General features: G+C 41.3%; 1 protein-coding gene across 1 annotated transcript in view; it reads right to left on the bottom strand.

Moving 5' to 3' along the window:
- Positions 1-26,312, bottom strand: part of PTPN1 (protein tyrosine phosphatase non-receptor type 1) — a 100,382-nt gene that overhangs the window by 7,844 nt on the left and 66,226 nt on the right. The window contains exons 2-4 of the mRNA XM_083146473.1: positions 17,148-17,238; positions 11,781-11,881; positions 6,555-6,653 (exon numbers count right to left, since the gene is read on the bottom strand). Of these exons, the coding sequence (XP_083002599.1) occupies positions 6,555-6,653; positions 11,781-11,881; positions 17,148-17,238 (291 nt within the window). The remainder of the gene's footprint in view (positions 1-6,554; positions 6,654-11,780; positions 11,882-17,147; positions 17,239-26,312) is intronic.

The following is a 26,312-nucleotide window of genomic DNA, read 5'->3' as shown; positions in this document are numbered from 1 at the left end:
AGGCACCATATGAGATGTTACACATGATACAAAATAGAAAATCACATATAGAACAAGAGACGGACATAGGTGGTGCAAACCTGGAACAGAGTGAAGAGGGAACTGGTCATGAAAGCTTGCAGTCTACAAGAAATCACACTAAGTCAGTAAGAATGGACACTTCTAAGTAAAGTTAATTGGATTTTTTACTTTGAGATATGTCTACATTTGCCTCAGATGGTTCTTGCACAGAGGATTGTAAGGTCATATTTGTCCAAATCGGCAAATAGTCTCAACACAGTAGGTGGGAGCCTGAGATCACTGGTCATCAGGTAACTGCCAGCTGGGCTCCTATATTCTGCCTCATCAATGAGCACATGTGCAATAGCCAAATCAGACCACAATACAGCCCTCCGGCCCGCCAAAAAGACATTCGCTCAAGATTTACAGTCACTGAAAGAACAGGTTGACTGTTAATTTTGTTCGATTATACATTTTGAAAATATTGTCAGGTATTAAATACCTACCCCCCCCCCCCCTTTTTTTTGGAAGGCAATAGTGGCTGCTCCCCATGTAGTAATCTTACAGATACATTGTCATAGGACAAAATGAGGAAGGATAAGGAATGTCCGCAATAAGAGACTAGTCGTATGCCTTAAAAAAAAAAAAAAAAAAAAAAAAAACAACACCCCCCCCCCCCACCAGATTCTGCAGATATACTTAGTCAGCGCTGAAAGGAGTTAGGACAATTACTAACACATTTGGACAATGACATGAGTTATTCAGCATGAAGCAGAGCGAGAAATGACATATTAGCAGAGGAGGATGCATTACACGTTCTGTTGTTCTAGGCCATCAGCAATGTATGGAACAGCTGGGGTCACTGTGGTTTCCTTGCCATGTGCAGTTCCTCTGGAGAAAATACCAGCAGCATCATTTCAGTCTGTGCTTCCCGCTAATTACATCTGTATGTTGATAGCAGAGAGATGCTATCCATTCAAGATCAAAGATACTACACAGTATTCTGGAGTAGGATACTGGCGGAAAGAGTAACAACCACATTAAAAAGGACAACAACGGGAAAAGGGATTTATTTTCCATTTAAGCTTTACTGATTTGGGATCACTACACTGTATAATATGTATCAAAATGTATTTATAAGAACCTTGTATAGCTGTCAGGTTCCCCTGCCTGCAGCTCATGCTAAATTCACTCAATTCTACTTGCCAACACTATGCAAACTATAGCTAATGCTATCAGCTAATTAGTAGTAATACAGCCAAATTATATGCCTCAATAATGACCTAGAACAGGCAACCTGTGGCTCTTCAGCTGTTGCGAAACGACAAGTCCCAGCATGCCCAGTCTCAGATTCTGATACTCTAGGGTGCCGTGAATAAAAAAAAAAATTGAGAATCTCTGTATTAGGGTATGTTAAAACTGGTACAGTGCATGCTGGGATGTGTAATATCACAACAATGGTAGAGCCACAGGTTTGCCAGGTCTCATGCAAAACATCAGTCAGTCTCACCCGATTATGTATGTTGTACTAGCAATCATGTATCATTGTACAAACTACAGACTAGGAACAACTCTATTCTCTATTTATCTATATACTATTGTATGTCTATAAGAATGTATGCTTATATCAGCTAATTCACTAAATTAGAACAGCCCAGTTTAGCACCAGGGACAAATCCATCAAGTAAGGTGTGAAAATACAGCCACCTAAGTTCTTCATGCACATAGAAAAACTTCAAACTACTGTAAGTTAAGATATCAGCACCAGTAAAAACAGCAGATTCCAACAATACAAAATAAATTCTATGCATAAAAGGGGGATGGGTATAAACTTCACCCATTTTTTTTTAGTTTTTAATTAGTGTTCTAACAAAATAATTTATTTAATCAAAGTGATCTGAATAAAAAAATAAAATAAATATCAATCACATTGCAATTAACGTAAGGCAAAACTAAAGTATAACAAAGCTTGGTATAATGAACCCAAGGACCAAATAGGATCAACTTTCACATTTTTGGAAATAAAAAAAACCTATGGAAATGAAAGAATAAGAGAGATGGGTGGTGGCTAGTATCACTGAGGCAATAGTAGGAGAAGAGAAACCACATGAGGAGGATCCAGGTGACTTGGGTACCATTTAATTTAGTTTGCATACATTACAGAAGGATACAGAGGAATACTATAGGACATAAGTCCTCTCCATACAGTAGGCGTACCATATTCTAGGGGGTGGTGGTGGTGGGGGGGGGGGGTGTTATGTTGATCATGCCTACTACCAACTGACTGAAGCAATCAGTCAAATTTAATTATTTTGGTGGTGCATGGACTATAGGAATCACCAGGGACATTAGGATGAATTTTGGAGAGAGGGGAAGAGATGTGTAATATTAGAGTCTTAATATAATTCCAAAAGGCCTAGAGGGTACACTTGATACATCAGGATTCATGTTATGAAGTCCTGAAGATTTAGATCAAGATGTAGGTGCTTTTGTGTATTTTCTCACACTGGAAGCCATGCAGTTCCAAGGCCACTCAACAGTAAGACCCAGACGGTTTAAGGTCAATCTACATGGTAGTGACCAGACCATTACAAAATGGATATCTTAAGCAAACTCAGTTGGATTATTAGTTACTTGGTCATTTATTATGCCATGGCACGGTTTCAGTTGCAAATATTGGAAGAGGAATTTTACATTTTTGTTGCAGACAGAGGAGGGGGGACTGCCACAGTAAGTGAAAGGTCAAAACAGAATGACTAAATAAGGGTATTAAAACGCTTGGAAATCAGGCAAAGAAGCGATGCTGTGCTTGCACTGTGCTGCCATAACCAGTCTCTGCAACATTTCTGGCAGCATACATAATTTGGGTCATTACTGACTGCCCACTATACAGTATGTAAGTAAATATAGTTTCATTCTTTAGTTTGAGAACATCTATTTTCAGCCTCTTGAATTCAACATCTACCAAGGTCTTGTATCCCCATGATCTCAATAGAGGAGCATAGACTGACAATGTCATAGGAAGCCTGAAAATCTCTATAGTCTACTGAAGTATCCATTCACCATTCAGAAAATGAAGATTTACTAATCTCACGGATATTCTTGGTGTTATGCACTGAACAGGAATGCGCCTAGCCCCTCACTTTTGAATAATGGGTCTCTTCATCATACAGGTTAAATCAACCTTGTATGGGACTAATAGGCCAGAATCACTGTCATATTGTAGTGGAGGACTGTGCATTCTTCAATCCGGTATAATGATAAAGTAAATACTCAAACCATCGGCGACTTCATAAAAAAAAAAATTGCTCATTCATTGCAGAAATTTAGTCCTGAAGACTGCAGCTGAATATCCCTCAGTATCTTAGTAGATTTTCTGGATTCATTAGAGGTTGTTCATTTAGATTAAATAATAATAATAATAATAATAAAAAAATAATAATAATAATAATAATAATAATAATATTATTAATATAATATAATATATATAATAATATTGTCAGGAGAACTTCTTTAGAAGCAGCTGGCTGTGGAAGTCAAACTAATATCGATAGGCAGATCCTAAGCTGAAGCTGTGGGGCGTTTGGCAAAAAGTTTTTATTGAAGCGATTTGGAACTCTAGAAATAAATAAAAAAAATCTCAAAATATCAAACAACATCTAAATGACAATTTACAAGAAGGGTTATTGAGTTTAAACAAGACATTACAAATGTTATACAATGAGCGCAGATCAAACCAAAACACATGCATACGCATAACATAGTACAAAAAGAAAACATGTGGTAAGTACAGTAGGGAGAGAGAGGAAGAAAGAAGAAAGAGCAAAGGGAAAGCCCAGCAAATACCCTCAAACATAAGTAAATAACTTGGATAGGAGTGTGTGAGAAAAACATCCTGGGCTCACACCATAATGAAGAACAAAAACCACTTTGGATTCTAAACTGAAAATACTTTTCAACTTTAGGACTCATATTCAAATGATATATCGTCTGCAATCTTCTGTCTGAAATGAATAGAAATGTAATTAAACTTTTTTTTGTGCCGATGGCACTCATTGGGTGCCGGATAGCTGCCCGACAGTCGGGATTACAATGGTCAGTACTCCGACATCTGAATCCCTATAGACAGGGGCTATTCTCCCTTGTGTTGGTCCACAATCCCCATAGAGGTAGAAAAGAACCTGTGGAGCAGGCAAGGGGCTTCTTTGCGCTGACCCCCCAGTCGGAGCACCAGCAGTAGGGATTCCGATGTCGGGGATACTGATCGTCGGGATCCCGATTGCCAGACCGCCATACCATACGGGCACTCATGGGTGCGCTGTGAAAAGTCCTGTTTAAGTGCTCAAATGGGTGATTTCAGTCTGACACCCCTGGAAGGTGCAAGCTGAAAAACCGGCAGTGCCTGAAAGGAGATACGTTTGGTTAGCTCTTTTAGGGGCCCTCTAGTGGCTGCTGGCGCTAAAACATTTGAACATATGATCTTATGTAAAGCCGTTTCCATCCAGTCCATCTTGAACACATCATTTATCCTTAACATTTGCAGATAAGTATAAATAGGGTACGGCAGGAATTTCCTATAGATCTGGACTATGCACTGTTTCAGGAACCCCACTAAAGGGTAAATTTAATAAAATGTGAGTTTTTAGAAGCGAAAGATGTTGCCCATATCAACCAACCATTTTCTAGTTATGCTCTAGAAGGTGCTAGATAAATGATAAGTAGAAGTGGGAGCTATCACTCCTCGCAATCAATCAAATTCTAAAAACACACACTTTAGTAAATTTACCTCAAGTATCTGATCTTATGTATGTGATCTGTCTTTGAGATCTAAAACCTTATCTTGGAGGGCTGAAATTTCCCCCCTGGAAGGCCTCATTGGCTGTAATTAAATTTCACTAATTCCATTCTCAGTTTGGGGTCTTAATTCCATGATTTCAATGAAGCAGTAGGATGTGGTTCTCACTATGGCTATCTGGTCACATGGAGTTGGCAGACAGGGAGACTCTTCTGATTACAGGTGGAGCTCACACTGGACCAACTTAAAAAGAGACCCCAATAGCTGCTACCACAAATCTGTTTGATGGGGTTCCCTTCTGTAAGAAGTCTTTGTAGCATGGAGCAGAGTGTTTCTTGGCTATAGGATGTGAGACTCAAAAATCAGATTGTAAGCTCCACTGGGGCAGGGACTGATGTGAATGTTCAAATATCCTCTGTAAAGCTTGCGGAATATGTGTGCGCTATATAAGAAACTGGTAATAAATAATGTTGCTATGCCCCCAACTGCTAAAAGAATCCCTTCTTTATAGAGAGACCATACCTGTAGATGCCTATTTTGTAATGTCACATTTAGAAGAAGAAATAGTAAACAGAATTGCTTAATTTACGGTTTAGGTAACTAAACACTGCTTACTATTATAGGATAATTCCTATATTCCTGAAGCCACATGCTTCCATATTACATTGTTGCCAGTCACCAGGCAGTGAGTAAAAAGCTATAACCTAGTGGACACACGGCTGTTTCAGCCTCTACATTACACACTTGTGCGGCCAAACTAGAGAAGATCCAGTAATTTGGAGCTCAATCCAAGTGTCCATACCATTTGTCATACACCACATTCTCCTTCAGTGACCTTCTCCTTCCAGCTGCATTTTACAACATGCTCAATGATGATCCTATTGGTTTTGATAGGGTCATTTTATGTCTGAGCCAGAAATTAGAGAGATATTGGGCTATATGTAGGGTTACCACCTAGGACCTTTAATTCCGGACACATGTTAATTACACAGGTTCTGTGGCAGTTTAAAATCAGGTGAAGTGGAGTCTTGAAGTCAGCCAGCCACAGAACCTGTGTAATTAATATGTGTCCGGAATTAAAGGGACTAGGTGGTAACCCTAGCTATATGTTAAAAAGTCTGAGGTTGCCAGAGATGCGGCATGTCCACCAGGCTGGTTTTGCCTTATAAGTGATTGCTGCTTTAAAAATCTGACTGAAATTCTTGGAACAAACAATATATCTACGGCTGAACACTTCTCCATATATGCACAGAAACCTATTACACTATCTGTAAATTATGTCCAGAAGTGGTTCCCAAACTCTGTCCTCAAGGACCCCTACGATGTTTATCAGGTCACCTGTGGATTTTTTAAATATGACAGCTGCTGGTTGACCTGGAAAACGAGAACCGTTAGAGGTCCTTGAGTTAGAGGCCCGAGTCTGGGAACCACTGGCCATGTAGAACGGGAGTAATGACACTAGCAAGGCTAAACCAAATCTGCCATCTTCGGTTACAAACGGTAATTTTCCATGGTTCCGTGGTAGTTAAGATCTAGATAAAAGTATAATATTCCTTTTTCTTATCAGTCATTATGTATTCTTTGGCCTTGAAATTAAGTGTCTCATTAAATCTGTAAAACCTATAGAACCCAAAAATTACCGAAATGCTTTTAAGGCCAGTCCTAGCAGAGTACTTCCAGTCTAGTTTAGACAACCCATTACCGGAACTGCGGCAGGTGGCATGGACGTCAGGTAAGTGTAGTAGCAAGTTATACTTACTGATCCTTTCTCAATGACTCGGTTCAGCATGACAACCCCACTGCTCTTCTTCTCCCACACCATCTCCCAGAAGTGACCGCAGGTATTTGGCAATGGACCCTGAGCAAGAAAAGCAACAATTTATTGTTTTACTTGAATGAACACAATCTAAGAAAAAGCAAATGCAGATACACATACTGTAAGTGTGTAATCGATTAGAAATAATGTGAAAGGCGAAAACTTGTAATGTTAGTATAAAGCAGGCTTCGATAGCCGGCATTTCTTCATCTACTGAACCACAAGTCCTAGAATGTCTTGCACTCCCTTAAAGAGGAATGAAAGCAATCCTACCTCCCTCCCCACTCTTTCTACATCCGTGGAATTTACAGGTTTTGCTGCAGACAGCCTTTTACTGGCACCATTTCCACAAATATGATCAAGATCCTGTATGGTGTGTGGTCTTGGTGTGGATTATGTATCAGTGTAATTTCAATACTTTACACAATACTGAACATACAGTACACAGAACATATTTGCTCAGGCTTTCAAGAAAAGACTGGTCTAAACATTTTACTGCTAGAAAAAAAACGTGCTCAACTGTAATTAGTTTTTAATCCCAATATTCAGTAATTTTTCATATTTATGATAGCCCAGTTTTACTGTATACATTCAGGTTTGGATGATATACATCCAGGATAGTCCTGGATTGCATCAGAATTGGGGCTTCTCGAACTGCATCCTAGAAACAGCTGGTTTAGGCACTGGAGGGTATAGCCACATGAGTCCAGCATGCTCTTGCATGGTCTGGTCTCATGGCTGTGGTCCCTGGCATCATGAAGTCAATGGAAGCATGCTTTTCCTCCAGCGCAGTCTAAATTTGGGGTTGGTCTGGTAGTATCATTCCACAGGCCACACACACACAGTCATTGCAAACCAGGCTGTGACATTGTCGATGTACAGCCACAAATAATAGACTACACTGTAAATGATATAGTCTGTTGGAGGCTTGCGTGCCCTGCTAGACCAGTTTTTATTTAATTTTTTATTAGTGAGGCTTACATACACTTGTCCGACTTGTCTTAAGGGCAATTTGGACCCTCTTACCTTTGAGCTCCCCTGGCAGTTCCCCAGGAGAGTGAACATCCAACTTGGCACTTGATGTGCACTTTGTACATGTGATTAATCGTCGGGGGAGATCAAGGGAAGTCACCTGCGATATTGTGCTGATGGCTGCACATATGATTTACATTATGTGCAGCACGTCTGACCTCCGAATCTGACCCGATGCGCATGGGACTGTGCATATGGTTGGAGCAGATGTCAAGCACATGTGATTTGGCCAGCTATCACGGCCCAATCCGTTGGAAACGGGTGAAATTAGGCCAAATCGCACTTGTGACCTTAAATGCATTGCTCAGTTTGACCCTAAAGCTGTGTACGCACGGTTCGGCTACATAGTCCAAATCAAATGAAAAATGACACAGAATCGAACAGTGTTTGCTGCACCAGGATCGAAAGCATTCGATTTGCTAGATCGAAGGCAGTGCAATGTTGCCCTCCTGGTAGATGCCGGCACCTGCTGGTCGTCAATATTGAATTGGTATCGAGGGCCGTGTGCACACGGCATTACAGTTTTAACAGATCTCTTAGTCTGTCAATTGGCAATTGTTAAATACAGTACCAAATATTTTAAGTCCTGTGCAAAACACTCAATACTTAATAAAACCAAAACAAACACACATATATATATATATATATATATATATATATATATATATATTTTTTAACTTGGACTCTTGGCCCTATTATGAAGTACAGTGCAAAACACTGTAAACCAAGGGTTCTTAAACTGTGAGGCCAGACCCCAACATGGGTCGTGACGCCATGCTGCTGATGAATTCTCTGATCTCTCAGTCAATGATTGGAGTCAGTTGAACTGTCTGTTACTTCAGTCTCCTCGCATCACTGGCTTCTAGATCTGATGAGTCATCAGGCAAGCTTCCTGCCATCGTCTGCCTCCATACCATACCCAAAGCCTTTAATATTAGCATGAATATATTAAAAACACATGCAGGGCAATGACCCCGACAGGAGCTTGTCTATGCAATTTTGTAATAAATCGAGTGATTGCCTCCACAATGCTGCAGTACATGTGCGGCACCAATGCAGAGTGTGTGGCAACTTGGGAAAAGAGACAGATACCTGAGTATCTGAAAAGGGTGCCTGTATGATACGGCCTTGTCAAGCTGCAACCTAAAAAAGGGGTGTCACCCCCTTACAGAAAACAATAGAAATACAAGGATGGTTGCGCTGAACACTAAACACAGGTGGTGTAATACATTCAAATTAAAATTACATTTATTAGTGAAAAACAATTTTGTTAAAAAAAAATGAGCTCAATAGCTTAAAAAAGTATTAAGAAGTGTACATGAAAATGCTGCTGCGATAGATTGTGCACACTTTTAATAAGTTTGTAAAGTCACCTCAACTCCAGGTGTGTCCTGTCCTCTTTTGGGCCCAAAAAGAGTGTAATTGGTCCTGATATCAGGTGGTAGATGGATGTGGTAGCACTCCACTGGGATTCCTTCAATTATTGTGGTAGAGGTGGCATTCCTCCACAAAGGTGGATCATAGGAGCGGAGGAGGTGGATGCTGGATCCTGACTCTGCAAATTACAGAGGTGTCATTCCTCCACAGAAGGAACTTGTAGCGGTGGATTGCAGGATCCCAACACAGGCACCATTTCCTGTGGAGGAACGCCACCTCTGTAATTTGCAGAGTCAGGATCCAGCATCCCACTCCTCCGCTCTGATGATCCACCTTTGTGAATTAGTGCCGCTGGGGGAGCAGGGAAACCATGTGATGCTCCCCCAGCGGCAGTACACTGCATTACGTACATTGCTTGTGCTGGAGGACTGATGTATGCCGCTCTCCCATCCTGCAGTCTCCCAGCTGGGTGCCGCTCAAGCCCCACCGCCTGCCCTTCAGTGCCCTGCTGCTGCCCACCCTTCAGTGCCCCGCCAGACACCAACCGCCGAGCAAGTATAAAGCCACATATTAGCAGGGCGCCCGGCTACACTGACAACGTAGCCTAAGGTACGTTGTCAGCGTAGCGTAGCCGGGCGCCCTGCTAATACACAAGTTCCTTTTTCACTAATAAATGTCATTTTAATTTGAATGTATTACACCACCTGTGTTTAGTGTTCAGTGCAACCATCCTTGTATTTCTATTGTTTCTGTGGCAACTTGCCAGGGTCCTGTAATCAGTTTTGTTGTCTGACAGGATCCCAGAGCAAAACATTTGAAAATCTAAACTAAATATGATTTAGACTAGACCAGTCCAGTGGCTCTAGCGGTTAAACCCTGCAACAGATTTGTAATTAGTGGATGATAAAACTGTGGCAGGGCATGCTGGTAATGTGTACTTCACAAAAGCTGGAGAGCCACAGGTTGGCCAGTCCTAAACCAGACAAATCATAATAACAAATTGGGGGGGAATTATATACATATTTGTATTTTTACTATTAATGGGTTGAAGTAGTCTAGCAAATACATTTTACATTACTTAAGCTGGCAATACATCAGAACGACCACGATCCATTGACCTCCCCAGACACACGATAGATCTTGTGTGTAATTTCACATAACATCTATCATAAGATCTGCATACTCGTCCTACAGATCATTTGTGCAGATCCATCTCATGAACCGCGGGACTGTGCATCTGATCATAATCAATCCAAAACACCTCATGATATGCACAAAAACACACAATGCATCGTAAGAAGCGTCAAAATAGTGCATTCGGGCATCAAATCGTTCTGATGTATGGCCACCATAGGTGCTGTGCAAAACACTCCCTATTAGTAAATATATACTAACCAGACAATTCCTACCCTGCAAGTGATGGAAACATTTCTATATTATTAATGAGTCTCCTACTTTCAAAATCAAAATTAATGCAACAAAAACCCCTACCGCGCCAGGAAGGTTTAAGAGCAGCAACTCTGGGAGATCCCCTGTTAGGCGGGTTCCGAGGGATTTTAGAAATTAAAGAAAAGGGTTTCAGAGTGCGCTAATAACAATTGCATTTACACATAAGTGATTAAAAAAAAGATGACATTTTTAATAAAAACATTCAGTATAATGTCTGATATTTCATAATCTGTGACTGAACTTCCATAGAATGTTGGCCAACAACATTCTATGGAAGTTCAATCACAGATTATGAAATAATCATTTTTTTAATCACTATTGTGTTACTGCAATAGTTATTAGCGCACTCTGAAACCCTTTTATTACAATATATATATATATATATATATATATATCTCTCTCAATAGAGGTGTAGGCCTGGCACTCCTTCAGCAATGATGATAACCCAGGTGCCTTCAGGAACAGGTACATGCAGGTAGGTGAAGAAACAACAGCGGCACTCTGGGGATTTTTTGAAACAGGTATATTTCAGCCAAAAAATTAGCTTCCAACGTTTCGGGTTATGTGGCACCCCTTTGTCAAGGTTAATGTGCAGTAATCTTTACTGCACATTAACCTTGACAAAGGGGTGCCACATACCCCGAAATGTTGGAAGCAAATTTTTTTGCTGAAATATACCTGTTTCAAAAAATCCCCGATGCATGTAGTCAAGATAAATTGAAAAGGGGGCAATTTAAGTGTTTTCCCTGTGGCTACCAATAGGGGTCACAATTGTTTCTCCAATCAGAATCCCGTTCGCCACAGGGGTGATATTTAGTCTCCCAGCCACCTAAAGTGTGAGAAGCAATTTGTGCATTTTGGCTCCAGAAATTTTTGGCTATAAAACCGAATTTCAGGATTTTACCCAGAGCTTTCAACAGGATAAGCCGTTATTTACATCTAAACATTTTCTATTTGGGCACATATAAAGCAATAAGTGCCCGATTGAATTGCTGCTCTTGCTTTGATGGGCATCCATAAAAAAATATTTGTATCTCCCCCAAAGATAAATTCTGTAATAATGTTCTGTTGCATTTTGCCTAACGGCAATAGGGGATCCCAGTGAGTTTTCATGATATTTCATATGTGCAAATCAATGTGTTCCTGGTTTTTTTTTTCCATCATAGCAACCCTAATCTAGGTGCAGGTTATACTAAATACTGTTTTCTGGCCTGACATATTACTGTATACCAATCGGTTTCCATGTATTCCTTACAGATTGCATTACCAACTGTAGGCAGTCGCTTTAATATTCAAACTGAACCACTTTACCTGTGTCAGTATGTAGCCTCGCTGAGCCTCCTCCATCTTGATCAAACTGGCGTTAATATAATCATTGTCCTCTCTGTGCAGTTTTATCCGGCTATGATCAACTGTGACAGAAATGTAAAATGCTATAATAATTAGCCATGCAATAAGATTACTTCACAGCATTTTTATATTTGGAGGTGAAATTGTATCTGCTCTTTTTTGCATAAATGTCACATCAACTTACATTACAATTCAGTGCTTATTTGTGGAGTGAATATCATTCTGCATCCTGGCCCCCCACTAGCATTGTCTGCCGTCAGCCCGATGTCACTGACAATGAGTGGGAATTCACATCATTAGTGACATCATGCCTACGCACTGGACAATATTTTGATTTTGACGTTCTGACCCATCGAAATTGGCAAAATCTTAACAATTATCGTCCTGTGTGTACTTGCCTTTATATCTACTGAGGAATCTTAACCCTAATATTAAATTTCTAGACGTAATTGCAGTCTATACAAGTGTTATGGTCTCTATAGACCATTTTGATGTAAACTGCTGGGGAATGATTGAAAGGATTAAAAATATTTAATCTCAATTGTAACTGTACCAGTTTGTAGTTGATGACTCAACAATGCAAATATTCAAAATTATGCAATCAAAGAAGTTCAATATATGTTAACAGTAATGTACTGAAATGTGCCACCCATAGCCTCACTGCGAAATTTCCTCACACAAGTACGTTGCTTCATGTACCATTCACTAACCACACCGACATCACTGCTGTCCTGATATACCCAAAAAAAGTCATGAATAATGTACATGCTTGCAGCTTCTCTCTTATGCTGACCATACACAAGACCAGCTTTCATCCAAATAGTTGGTTGGACTGGAAATCTGGTACTGTATGGGAGCAAATGACAATCAGCAATTTGCTCACAAACCCAGGAAAATGGTCAAAAACATTCAGTTAAATTGTTTAAGTGAAAGAAATTCAACCACAGTACCTTGTATGACCGAGAATACAACCACAGCACCTTGTCTGGCCGATAGTACAACCACAGTACCTTGTCTGGCCGATGGTACAACCACAGCACCTTGTCTGGCCGATGGTACAACCACAGCACCTTGTCTGGCCGATGGTACAACCACAGCACCTTGTCTGGCTGATGGTACAACCACAGCACCTTGTCTGGCTGATGGTACAACCACAGCACCTTGTCTGACCGATGGGTACAACCACAGCACCTTGTCTGACCGATGGGTACAACCACAGCACCTTGTCTAAGTGACCGGTTTTGTTCCTTTTCAGATTTGGGAAGCAAATTACTGAATTACAAAGGACATTTGCTCCCATCTGGTTGGAGGAAAGTTAAATGTGTGGCCAGCATAACAAATGTTTTTGACAGTGACTGAACAATAATAGGTACTGTATTATTATACGGTATAATCTGGAGTTATTTCTGTTAAGAACACAACTATTATACTGCTTTCACATTGCAGAAATGGGTAATGACACGGTATTCTTAAATGGGACTTTAAAACGGGTCTGAGCCTTGAGACCTTTCACATTGCAGGTGAAAACCGTTTTAAAAATCATTTAATACCATTCAAACATTCAACCCGTTTAACCCCCAAGGGACACGTTTCAAGCCATTGAAATAGAGCTGTTCAAACTGCCAAAAAAACGGCTTTAAAACGTGTAGGACTCTGCTTTTCAACCGTGTTGAAATACCGGTTAACTTTAACCGGTAAATCAACTCTGGCACTTTCACATTGCAGCCTTAAACGTTTTAAAATGGAAAAAAAGCGGCAATATACCATTTAAAAAGTGCCGTGTGAAAGGGGTATTACTAATTACCAACACATGACTTCTCAGGAACACCAGATACCATCTCTATGTCAAACAAGATTGCATTTTCAAGCATCTATTTTTATTAGCCAATGAATTAGGCCCTCTATGTCCACTTGGATAATAAAGTATGAAATCCAACCTTTAAAAAAAAAAAAAAAACACTAAAAACTCATGCCGACCAAATGCTTTTGTCAACCTAATGCCCATGTTGACACAATATATACACAGGCAAACAACGCTTTTGGATTTGATCCAAACAACTGTTTGGAAGCATTGGAAACAACAAGCACTGTTTGACTGTGTATAGATTGTGTTGGTGGAGTGTCGCCTTTTTTAACAGCAGCAGATTGGATTTGTGGACCTGCACTCGGTAATAATTTTTCTTGCTTTAATGCCCATGTTGACCTATTTCGTGTGCCGACCTAGTGACGGTCAACCTAATGCTCGTAGACCTAATGCAGAAATAAATAAACCATTAGATGCATCAACATTCACAATTTGCCCATAGCAATCTCTCAAGGGTCTATGTTCATATGGATGGTGGGGATTGATGAGGTACTGGCAGCTAGCAGGGACATTGGGTGAGGCTTAGGGAAGGGTGTTAGTCTGTAGAAATGGGGCGGTTAGAGTTAGGAGAGGGCAGGGAGAAGGTAAGTATACCAACCAGACCCCCTGTTGGAACTCCCTCCATCGGGAAGCCTCACTGCCAGCATCCCATCCACCGATTAGAGATAACCACAATACAAGACCTGTTGGGGTACTTACGGACTGGGGCTGGACACTACACTAGGACAAATCACGTAAGGGCAGTGATTCTCAAACCTGGTCCGCGGGCAGCCTACAGTACAGGTTTTAAGGCTATCCATACTTCGGCACAGGTGACTTAATAAGTACCAGTCAGTTTGATTAGAAAATATGTGCACAAGCAGGGATATCCCTAAAACCTGGACTGTCTGGGTGCCTTAAGGACCACATTTGGGAATCCTTGCATAACGCTGTACATATAGCCCCTGGTGCATCATGGGAATAGAGCGATTTTGGTCACTCTGCACTGCAGAAAAGAATTTCAAAAGAAATTCCACTTACCCCATTCTGGTGGGGACATCTCTAAATAACGGAGAATATAGAGAATTTCTGAAGACTGGAAAATTTCTGAAAAATGCCTGTGTCATGAAAATTTTCTCCGAAAAAGTGGTCCACAAGATTTTAAAGCTTGCAGACAATACCATTGGTCTGGAACAAGGCACTGAAGGGGTTAATCCATGTGCTGCGACAACATCTTCTAAACAATGGGCGCTTGACATGTTTAAAATGTATGTTACATTTGATATGTATTGCTGTACGTACAGTTGTAGTATTACATGTTTAAATGTATAAATATATGAATGCACTTTGTAAATGACTGGGGAAGGATTCCCCAGATTCTGATGCCGATAAGTGCACAGCAGGTAGTGTGCTTGTTGTCTGCAGCTCCTGTGGGCAAGGTGTTACTAGTAACGGGCATGTATGCGTTTCTCTGTGGGAAGCGTCAAAAAGGTAATCTTCTACAGGTGCTAGAGATTCTAAGGAAATTGGATGGATCCTTTTGACCTGTAATCCGGATATATTTATCCATTGACAGTGAGATGGATTGTTTGGTATATGAATCCCAAAGGTAAATGGGAGGATCTGAATCCTGCTACTCGTAGTGTGTTTTTCTGAATATATAAAGTACATGTGTATCACCTTGCTGTAACTTCTTGGTATGCTGTGCCCCCTGGCGACAGGGGAGGGTCCTTTTCAGGATTTATATTCAAGTAAATAAACAGCATTGCTTGAAGACAACGTTTGCTTCATCTTGTGACCAGCAATGGTATGCCAAACATAGGCCCATCCTCCGCCTGTCCTGGTATGATCCCAGCACCTCCAGCTACCACTGTAGAGGCCTGGTCTGCGGTCAGTGACCAGTGGGGAACCAGCCGACACTAGCCAGGTGTGTCAGCAGTGTGTTGACGCATATACCACAGCAAGTGAGTAACTGTGCTTCCAGATGCCACGTGGTAGCAGCGATATACCCACCTACTGCGTTGTGGGTTAACAGGTGGTTACTGATGGCAAGAGGGAATCCCCAATTGGCCAGGTCCTGTGAGACCAGAATCTGTGACAGCGTAGAGCAGGGGAACCTCCGTAAACGGCCCCGTAGCCAGTTTGAGTGTCCGGCCCACCCGCTTGCTAGTGAGACTAGGAAGGGGGGAGTTCTCGCGTGAGGTGGTGATGCGGGCGGCAGCGAGTTATCGCGAGAGGCGTCCTGCAGCAGTCTCTCTTCACTCTGTTATTCAGTGGCAGCCGGAGCATGGGACGGGGGAAGCAGGGGACTTAAGGTGCTTATTTTTACATGGCCCCCGAAGGATTTTATCTATTCCAAAATGCCCCTTCCTAGAAAAAAAGGTTCCCCACCTCTGGAGTAAGGTGCAGCCAGGCTTTTGTTCACAGCACGGCTGACAGCCAATGTGTAGGTTCCACACCATATAGTCGACATATATTTGATCAACATGGTCAGAAGATCAACGAGAGTATGGTTGACATTAGTTTTTTGTACTTTTTCATACTTCACCATCCACGTGGACTCCAATTGGGAACTGTAAAGCGTGCTGAGCACACTGAGACACCTGGTTCATAAGAAGGTGGTACAGAAGTTGGGGATCCATGTGATCGGTCGTCAACAATGATAAAAAAAAAAAAAAAAAAGACCTCATGTTGATCTGTTCATGGTCAAACTTTTGCTTGTGTCGCCATTTTGGGGTCCACCTAGACCATGTCGATTTAATATACCACTCCCATAGAGAACAAAGTTATGCGCCAACAGATGAATGATGGTTACACTAATTATAGGCGGTGAAGAACAAAAATGGACAATTCACTACTTATCCTAGTACTGAGGTAGATGTATGAAGCAGTTATAAGGGAGGAGAAGTGAAAGTGCCTAGTTCTTTATCACCGGCCAATCAGCTCCTGACTGTCCCTTTTTAAACCCAGCCTGTAACCAACAGTTAGGAGCTGATTTGCCAGTGATAAAGTACCAGGCACTTTATCACTTCTCCCATATCACTGCTTCATACATCTACCCCACAGTATCAGATAAGTGGACGCACAAAGGGTGACTGCGCATTTGTTTGAAGTTCTGTATCTAGCCAAGACTGTGAGATGAGCTACAAATGAGGAGAGACAGACACAGGACATCTGTTATACTTTCAAAACAGTGACGCTTTAAAATGCACTTCTGTGATGTCTTCATGGGGCTCTGCATAATCTGAAGTTTACAAAAGTATTTACTAATGAACTTGGCCCAGTTTTCATTATTTTCCTGTTGCTGAATAAACACATACAAGTAGGCATGGGAATGTAATTATTTTTTGTCCTAAACAGAGTATCAGAGATGAGAGAGGAATAAAGAGGAGAGGGAAAGGGGAAATTGGCAAAGGATCCAAACTGTTTATACAACTTTACACAGATAAACCCTAGTCAAACCTATAAGAAAAGCAAAGACTTACAAGGACTAACGTCTCTGTAGCGATTGCGGGATTTATTTTCAGGCAGTCTGGCCACTTTACATGGAAAGTCGCTGGCTTCATGTCGGATATCCTGCAAGAGAGAACAGGAAGCATTTCAGGTCCCCAGTGCTGGTCAGTGCCAATAATAACAAGAAAAAAAAACCCAACAGCGATATTCCAGTTACGGAAGTATTTAAAGTAGAGTAAATATACATTATATCAAGTGTATGTATATAAAGGAGGGGTGTGCAATACGTTTCCGGATGTGCAGCGAATACGTAGATTAGACACAATCTGACTGTCTAGTTGGAGATTACAGTTCACTACCAAAGTTTTTGGATAATGAAAAGGGACAGAACCATATACAGTATAAGCAGCAGTGCACATTAAAGAATTCCGCTTGCTCTCTTCCTTTACAAACTCGTTATAGAGCTCAACCAAGGCCACTGGAGAGCCATGATCTTCTACGACAACAAGGGTGCACGAAACGCTTGCATGCCCCGTTCTGGCGGAGCTCACCGCCGGCTCACCACGATCCCCTATAGCTACCTGGACTAACCTTGCCCTGTCTCCCTGTAGAGGAGATGGGCAAGGGTTCTGCTCCCCGCCACTGAGTGCAGTGGATGTGCGTGTGTGTGAGACACTCGCTCGAGCATCAGATGCAGCGTCTCTCCGCCAGCGTGAGCCATCGCTGGGAACCTTGCAATTGGTATATCTGCAAAGAAAAGTCCACAATAAAAGGGACCCTTTGGGGAACCAATGTGTTAGTGCGCATTAACCCATTAATGCATTTATCAGGCAAAGGTAGCTTTATTGAGTAGAAACAGAGAAATTGATGGTAGATAGGCCCATTAAGTCTGCCCATTTTCCTTTTGGTAACCTCAATTTTATTAGATCCGTAGATCTTGTAAATTGACTGATTTGAGATTGTTGATTGATGCCATTTTTATTTTAATCTCATTTCATTAATAAAAGTAGAAAAAAAAATAAAAATGCATGGGATACACTTTATACTTCAGGCATCCTAGGCTTTACTATTATAACAACATCTGTGTAAGATATTAAAGCAACATCGGTGTCTCCATACTAGTAGATGAAGAGCCCCTTGGGAGACAATGAAAGCTCTCAGCCAAATGAAGTAAAAAATCACAACAGAAAAGAAGTGAAATAACTGCCGCATCTCCATCCTGAAGTGTCATTTTGGTTTGTTACATAGAGCTATAAAGAATGGGTTGCTTTCCTTTTTGTAGTATTGAATGATGCACAAAACGGTCTCAATAGTGATTCAGGTTCTCGTTGATGAGTGAAAAGCAGAAGTTATGATGGAGGCTATGTGACAAGAGGTTAATGAAGAGTGACTTGTACAGAGGATGTTTTGGGAAGTGCAAGTAGACCTTCCTCCTCTGGGGCTTGTGCTCATGCGTCATTTATGTAAATGTGGTCATTTATGGGAAATATCTGAGATATATAGACGGATGGCAGGAAGATTGAGCAAGCTGCATAGTGAAATATCCTGCTGCAGACCAGCATATGACATTACATACTGAGGTATATCTAGGACTTAAGCCTTGTACACACCGAACGATTTGAAGAACAATGCAGGAGTTCCCAATCAATCGATGCGCTGACCTGCCAATCGTTAATGATGGTCTATGGTCTTTCCTGCAAGCAAGAAGATCATAAACCAATCTTTTGTGAAGTGTATCAAATCGTTCTGCGATTTGATACACTCGTGAACGATATCGGAATGCTTCCGGCATCATTCCATGTATATGCACCTTTACTGTACATCACACATTGCAATATATACATTGATATATAGCTACACATCCTAACCAAAACAATGTCTTGGTCGACGGTCACTAGGTCGACACACTATACTGTAGGTCGACATTGCAGGAAGGTGGACATGGTCGACACAAGCGTTTCACATTTTTTGTTGTCTATGTCAACATGGGCACTGTATAAGTGTACCGCTGCACTCGGCACACTATTCTGACTATATGCCCACTTGGATAATAAAGTATGAACCAAGTCTGACTACTCTTGAGTGTCGTCCGTGTCTGTCGACCTTAAGCTTGTGTCTTTCTTCTGTCAATGCGGACCTATGGTATAATCGACCATTTTCAGGTAAGTGTCGACCTAGTCACTATCAACCAATAGTGGTCGGCCTAGACATTGTCGACCCAGGGACAGCATACGGTCCATGATGCAATCAGCTTTACCTAACACAGTATACACTATATTTGCTTTATCTTTATATCCATCTATTTATAACTAACTATTCCTCACCTCTAGGAGGTGAAGTACTGCGAGTGACCAAAATTACTCATTTGTGTGCTAAAAGATATCATTACAGAAAGTAAAAGGAAATTTTGCAGAGAATGGAGGTAGGAGCAGATTTACCTATTGATGGCTGGTTGCAGTATCGCCATTGATGGCGGCTGCTCTGATGTCCATTCCTAGAGCAGATAGGGAATGGGGGTGGGGTGGAGAGTTTGTAGGCTAAAAACGGTTACATCTCAAAGTGAAAGTACATTACAGAAGCCTTTATTTTGACTGTCTTTCATCTAGTTACATTTAAAGTGCCCGCCTAGCAGGGATGTGCAGTCAGGGGAGGCAGTGCGTCCCCTGTCATTAATGATGAAAATAGCACAAAGACGATACTTATGACACATAGCGTCATAAGTATCTTCTTTATATTAATCTAATCATTTTAATTGCTATATTATTGATTTCAGAGGCACAGAAAGTGGTGCCTCTTGCTGCCCATAATAAATATCTGGAAGCTGGGGGAGGGGACATGCAGAGGGCCGAAAAAGTCCATTAAAAAAACAGTGGAAGTGGCACCATTAAAGTGGCTCAGGGGCAGATTTATTAAGCTCAGTGTAGTGATAAAGTGTCTGGTTTTTATCACTGGCCAATCAGTGGCCTGTCATTTTTCAAATGGCCTGTCATTTTTCAAACCAAGCCTGTAACTTCACAGTTAGGAGCTGATTGGCCAGTGATAAATCATAGACGCTTTATCACTTCACATAGCTTAATAAATCTGTGTGTCAGTGACAGGTGCGTGCTTTCAGCAAATATGAAGACATGCCCCTGTCACTGAAGCCGATGTGATTGGGCGCTGGGCAGTGGTGGAACTCTGGGAGGTGGGGTACCCACTGGGCATCAGGCTTTTGTAGGGGGCTCTTCCCAGCTGCTGGTGTGTCCCATCAATGGTATCTTACTGCCCCCGTTACCCCTCCCTGCAGAATATTGTGATCCCATGTCCTCTCTCCATGCAGAGTATCTCTCCCCGTGTCCCTCTATTGCTCTTCCTTGGCCATCGTCTTCTCTCTCCATTGAGTATTGCACTTTCCTTGTCTCTCATATCACTATGGAGTACCCCCCCCTACATCCCCTCTCCATGCAAAGTATCACTCAGTTGGTCTTCTCTGTCCCTGCAGAATAATGTATTACCCTCATGCAGGTGCCGGGCTAGAGAGGCGCTCTCCCTGCTCTGCTGACAGTGACCCCGCTGCTGTATACTGCCAATACCGGCAGCTCTATGCCTGTCAACCTGTATGACAGTGTAGTGCAGGCAGCAGCTTGAAGAGCGGCTCCCCATCTCTGTTAGGGCCAGAGCCAACCCCACCCACTACCTCACCGCCCGATCCCGTGAGCAGTAGACTCTCCACCTACCACTTTCTACATAAGTGTCCCGGGCTAAACACCTATTTTCCTACCTGTGATGGCACTGAAACCTCCTGCCAATGCTTGACCTCAGCCTGGGTGCACTCAGGTAGGCAACCTTGTTACTTTTTAATTTTACGCACAATATATCTATCTATCTATCTATCTATCAATAAAGAAGTTGCACTCCAAACAATGCATAATTGTTTGTCAGGCCTAAATTGGATGTATGAAGCATTGTCGTGTGTAAGTGGGGGAGACGCCAACATCTATTTTGCCTTCAGCCAAATTTAATGAAGTTACGCCACTGGCACTTTGCATTGTCAGTGCTGTATAGTGAGAGAGAGTGAGAGAGCGAGCAGCAGCGCCAGTGCACAGGGGTGTCAAAATAAGGGGGGCAGCGCGCCAGCCAAAAAAGTTCAGACTCCCCTGCCGGTGCGGAAGCTCGTCCTGCTATGCTGCGGGTGCAAGAGCCTGGCCGAGTGCCTTACCAGCCACTGATCTCACCGCACGCCACTGCTGCCTAGTCTATGGCATTGTGTAAGTACTGCTAGGAACATGACACATACATATTATTACATGTTGAGGCTATTGCTCCAGAGAAATACAAACAAAAAGGCATAGACCCATATGATCAATACAAAGTGTGTACTCAGAGGAGTTGACTCCTTTCAGTCCCAGCATGATCTGCCAGTACATTGAGATAGTACATTGAAATTTAAAAAAACAGCTGCAACTCATGGCAACCCATCAGAAATTTACTTTCATTTTTAAACATTAATTGAAAAATGACATTCACAACCTGATTGTTAGTTTGTTATGAGTTACCGCACCCACAATGCATCTACCTATTCTGATATACTTTTACATGTCGAGCAAAGGCCGCCAGGCTGCAGGTTCCTACATGTATGAGAAGCACAACAGTCACTGGAAACGAGGGAGGAATGTGATACAAAAATCTTTGAAATCAGCTACTGTTAATAGCTTGCATCTTAATGCAACATGGTAGTCACTGTCAGCTTTTAGAACATTTTAGAAGATTCGACAACCAAATTATATTTTTTCAGAAAAATATTACAGAAAAGAAAGTTAAACAAAAGAATCATAAATAGAAATTATACTCACAAGTGTTATTTTTCTACCAGGGTTATGTTTTCAATTGGGAGAAGGAATTCAATTGTTTTGGGTGCAGCAATAATGGGTGAGTGGCCGGAGTTATTAGATTGTTCAGGCCACACATTATAGATTATGTTAGTCACGTCAACTGACTTGGTTTTCATGTGCATAACAGCTAAACAGTTCTAAACTCCTGCTTACGGTGCCCTAACCAGGAGTTTATACAGCTTCACCACAGAGTTTTTGCACATTTCTCCTTGTGAGCCTGAAAGAAGGAATGGCACTCCTGCGCAAATGGAGAAATTGCATTGCTTCATTAGGTTCCAACTAGTGGCAGCAGCGGAAACAATTAAATCAGAGAAATCTTTGAGAGTAGTAGTAGTAGTAGTAATAAAAATAATAATAATTTAATTTCTTAAAAATTATATTTAATGGTATGTTTTATGCATCAAACCATAGATAACATACTGGCAACCAAAAATGAAGTATTCAAACAATATTTAAAAATTAAATAATTTAAATAACCATAATCATTCATTTTATTTCCCATGGCCAGCCACATCTTGAGGACAGAACCCCATAGATCAGTATCCAAATTACAGGGGTGAATGGGGTGGTATCCAACATCATTACAGAAATGTAAGCAAAATTATGGTTCTGGCCTTTTATTTTACCATTTAGGGAGAATAATGCACATGTCGATTAAACCATCGATTTTCTGTATACACTCTATATTTTGTTTTCAAAGCACATAGACACACACACAAACACATTATCTCTCGATAGATATATACTGTGTATGTGTGTGTCATTATATATATATATATATATATATATATATATATATATATATACACAGTATATCCAAGGGTATAGACAAGACAGCACTCCTCTTTTAATGTGAATCCATCACAGAAGCTTTTTTTATTTTGTCAAAACACTGAGCATCAGAATGCATCAGCAAAAAAAAAAAAAAACCCATTAATTATAGGGGATCACAAACCAGTCTGTGACAGTCTGTGAGAAAGGCACGTTTTGCCGAAACGGATTAGTTGACTGCCGGCTGTTTGCCATGTTAAGGATGGGTGAATATGTTTGTGGTGTCTTGTCTATATCCTTGGATATACAGTTTTCTTCTTTGATTAAGTCTGGACCGGCACCCCAACTTCTACCAATTTAAAGTGTGTGGATTCCTCAAGAAGTTTTGAGATATATATATTTTCAATGCGGGTGGCGAACTGTAAGGCGAGCACTGCCGATAGCTTGCCATCAGAGTATTCAACACAGTCCCCTTCACTCGCTGGTTCCCTTCAGCTAGGTGGAAACTGAGTGCGGCCATCAAGTGCGGGGCTCACCACAAAATGCAGCGGGCTTGCTGAATTTCAGGGGAATCTTGCCGTTTAAGGGATTCCATGCCGTTGAGGGGGTTTGTTGGTGAGGATGGCTTGTTCTCAGTATTCGTCGCTGAAAACAAGCCATAATCACCGGCAGCATTGGATACACCTCAGAGATATAGAAATAGATATATTGATATTATATATAATTTATTAAAATTGTAGTTATACAACACATCCAAACAAAAAGCCATGTATAATCTGACCATTTGTCATACAATAGGGGGTATCCAATTACCATTATTTTCACTATTTTTCACAATGTTTAACTTTTTTTTTTTTTTAAATCAGTCTAAAAAAAATTAGATCACCCAGAAAAAAAAAAAAAGGCATGCATGCACGTACGCACGCAGGCTCAGTGAAACCAGCATGTTTCCGGCTGCTGCAGCTAAAACGGAACTGCTTTCGAGGATTTTGTTTGACCTGCCTGAGGCAAGCAGAACTAAATCCCTGATAAGCTAAAGCATGTGCTGGCTTATCAGGCTAATTGGATAGGTCCTGAGGAGCCAATTACCTGCAATCAATGATCGTGGGTAATTCAATACCGCTCAATGATTCAACCTTTAACTATGCATAAATTATCCTTTTGTCAAAGATTTTCCAGTCTCTGGTTCTAAAAGAAGGGGTTCCGTTTATGGCCCTAAACATCTGTTTTAATAAACACACTGTTTATTTGAAAAATCCTGTGGAGTCCCGCTGTTTGTACAGCACCGAATACTACATCACAGTTCCAGCGGGCACCCAGGTCCTTGCTTATCTTTGGGTTGAGTGCCGGTCTGACAGATATATATATATAGATATATATATGTATCGAGAGAGAGACCCGTGAAAAGATCCGGATCTTTTAGCTGGTTCTTCGGGTTCAAGGGGCAATTTGATAACAACGAAGCATAATTTGTTTTACAAACATTTATTGCCATTTTTTTTTTTTTTGAGCTGAATAAGAACATACATGACCGAGTAAAACACTGATCGATGGCTGGGTGCAGAATCGCCATCAATGGCAACCTTCAATGGCGTCTGCACGGATGGCCATCCCTAGCAGCAGCAGCCTTGTTATTCTTTCTTTCTTTCACTTGCAGTCGCAGAATTGTACTCAGTCTCCAGAGTGGCAGTGCTGAGATTAGACAAATGCATTGTAATGAAAACCGAAACAAAGTAAAAGAATGAAGGTTCACCATTTTGGGTTCGGCCGCTCACTCACTCTTTTATGGGATCCATCCAAAAGATCCACCTCGTTCGTCAACGACCCATCTCTACTGTATGGGTCATTCCCATAAAAACAGGACCACTTTGTCAGTAGCTAATAAACCTAGCAATATATTTTATACTATGATAGAAAAGAGGAGCAAGAGACAAAATTCACGCTAACAAAGAACATACAAACTCCATACAATAAACTTGGTTTTGTTTTCAAAAGGAAGCTGGTAATGTTGTGTGGTCCTCCCTAACATTTCTTGCACTGCTGCTGGTGTCTTCGAGTCTCAATGGAGTCAATTCTATTCTGCACAGGTCGAAAAGCACCAGGAAGGAACTCCCAGAACTATTCAATTGACCCTGCTGTTATGCTGGAGAATGCGGTTTCTTGTGACTTCGCCTCGTGTTAAGGCATGAGAACCGGCATTCTCTGACATAAGTGTCGGCCAGGATGGTGTTTACACCACAGTAAAGACTGGAAACTGCTGTGTGACACAAGTGTAGAAGGATTTCTGCTCACACAAAATCGAAAAGCTCCAGCACCTCTTTCCCAGCACTATTCAGATCATGCTGAATTTAATTGACCCCATGACTCCTGAATAATGAATCCTTCTCCAAAAGAGTCTCCTCCAGCATTGTAGGAGATGAATGTCCTTTTCAATAGACCTTCTAATCCAAGCTTGTAAACTTTGACTTTCTGGCTGTTCTGAAACTACAAGGCCCAGTATGCCCCGTCACAGACAGCCAGCAGATGGCACCCAATGGAGCTATTCAATTGTTGCTCAGTTGGAGTGTAACTGGCTGCTGGTACCTGCAAGAGGGAGGGGGCTCGTTAATGTTGAATGGGAGTACGATATGGAGTGCACACACTAGATATTACATTTTTTCTAGAAGGGGCCTTTTGATATCTTTCACTTTCTTGTCTAGTGTGTATGGTGCTTAAGCATTACAGGAGGAATTGTACAAGGTCCCTATATTTAGAATGACATTCTTTCAGATGGAAAGGGAGATTTACATTATCTCTGCAGCACAGAAGCATAGGAAATGTAATAAAGTGGAGAACCAATTTTTCCTCTGTAGATCAACATTAGTATAATAAATGTTTTACTGTGTATTTAGGGCAAAATAAGAATACAATAAATACAGCTTTTTTACAGGATAGAAAGTACGGTAAGTAACAGTGGTATCAGTTTCTCTTTAAGACATTAAAATGAGTGAAACACACAGTTACTGGAACTTTGCTGTAAACCACAACAACTCGAGTTCTCAGTAAAGCATAAAGAGCAAAAGATGATAAATTTTTCTATTCCTGGAAAGCAGATCGGTCAATGAGATTAACATCTATTAAAGGGCAGTTACATGATAGCAGCTTTCACAGGCATAGCTGGAGCTGGCACAGAAACAGCTCAGTCTGCCTGCAACAAACTGAAAGGTTTCCCAAAACTAATTTCAACAACCAGAACCAAAAGGGCATGCTTAGACTTGTAGTCACAAAAGCAAAGCTGCACCATGCCTTCCTATGCTTTATGTGAAAAATAGGATTTTGGGTACCTACCGGTAAATCCTTTTCTCGTAGTCCATATGGGATACTGGGCTTCACTACTATGGGGATTGAGACCTCCGCAGGAGAGACAGGCACATAAAAGAACTTTCAGTGTGGGTGCACTGGCTCCTCCCCTCAATCTCCCTCCACTAGTCAGTTAATGCAAAAACTGTGCCGAAGGAGAGCATGTGAGGAGTATGTGATAATGTATTGTGGTGAGATTCATCCAGCACACCCAAA

The sequence above is a fragment of the Crinia signifera genome, chromosome 6 (assembly GCF_055691185.1).
Source record: "Crinia signifera chromosome 6, ASM5569118v1, whole genome shotgun sequence".
In the NCBI taxonomy this organism is placed as follows: domain Eukaryota; kingdom Metazoa; phylum Chordata; class Amphibia; order Anura; family Myobatrachidae; genus Crinia; species Crinia signifera.
Note: the sequence above shows the minus strand (reverse complement) of the source record. Positions and strands in the feature narration are given on the sequence as shown.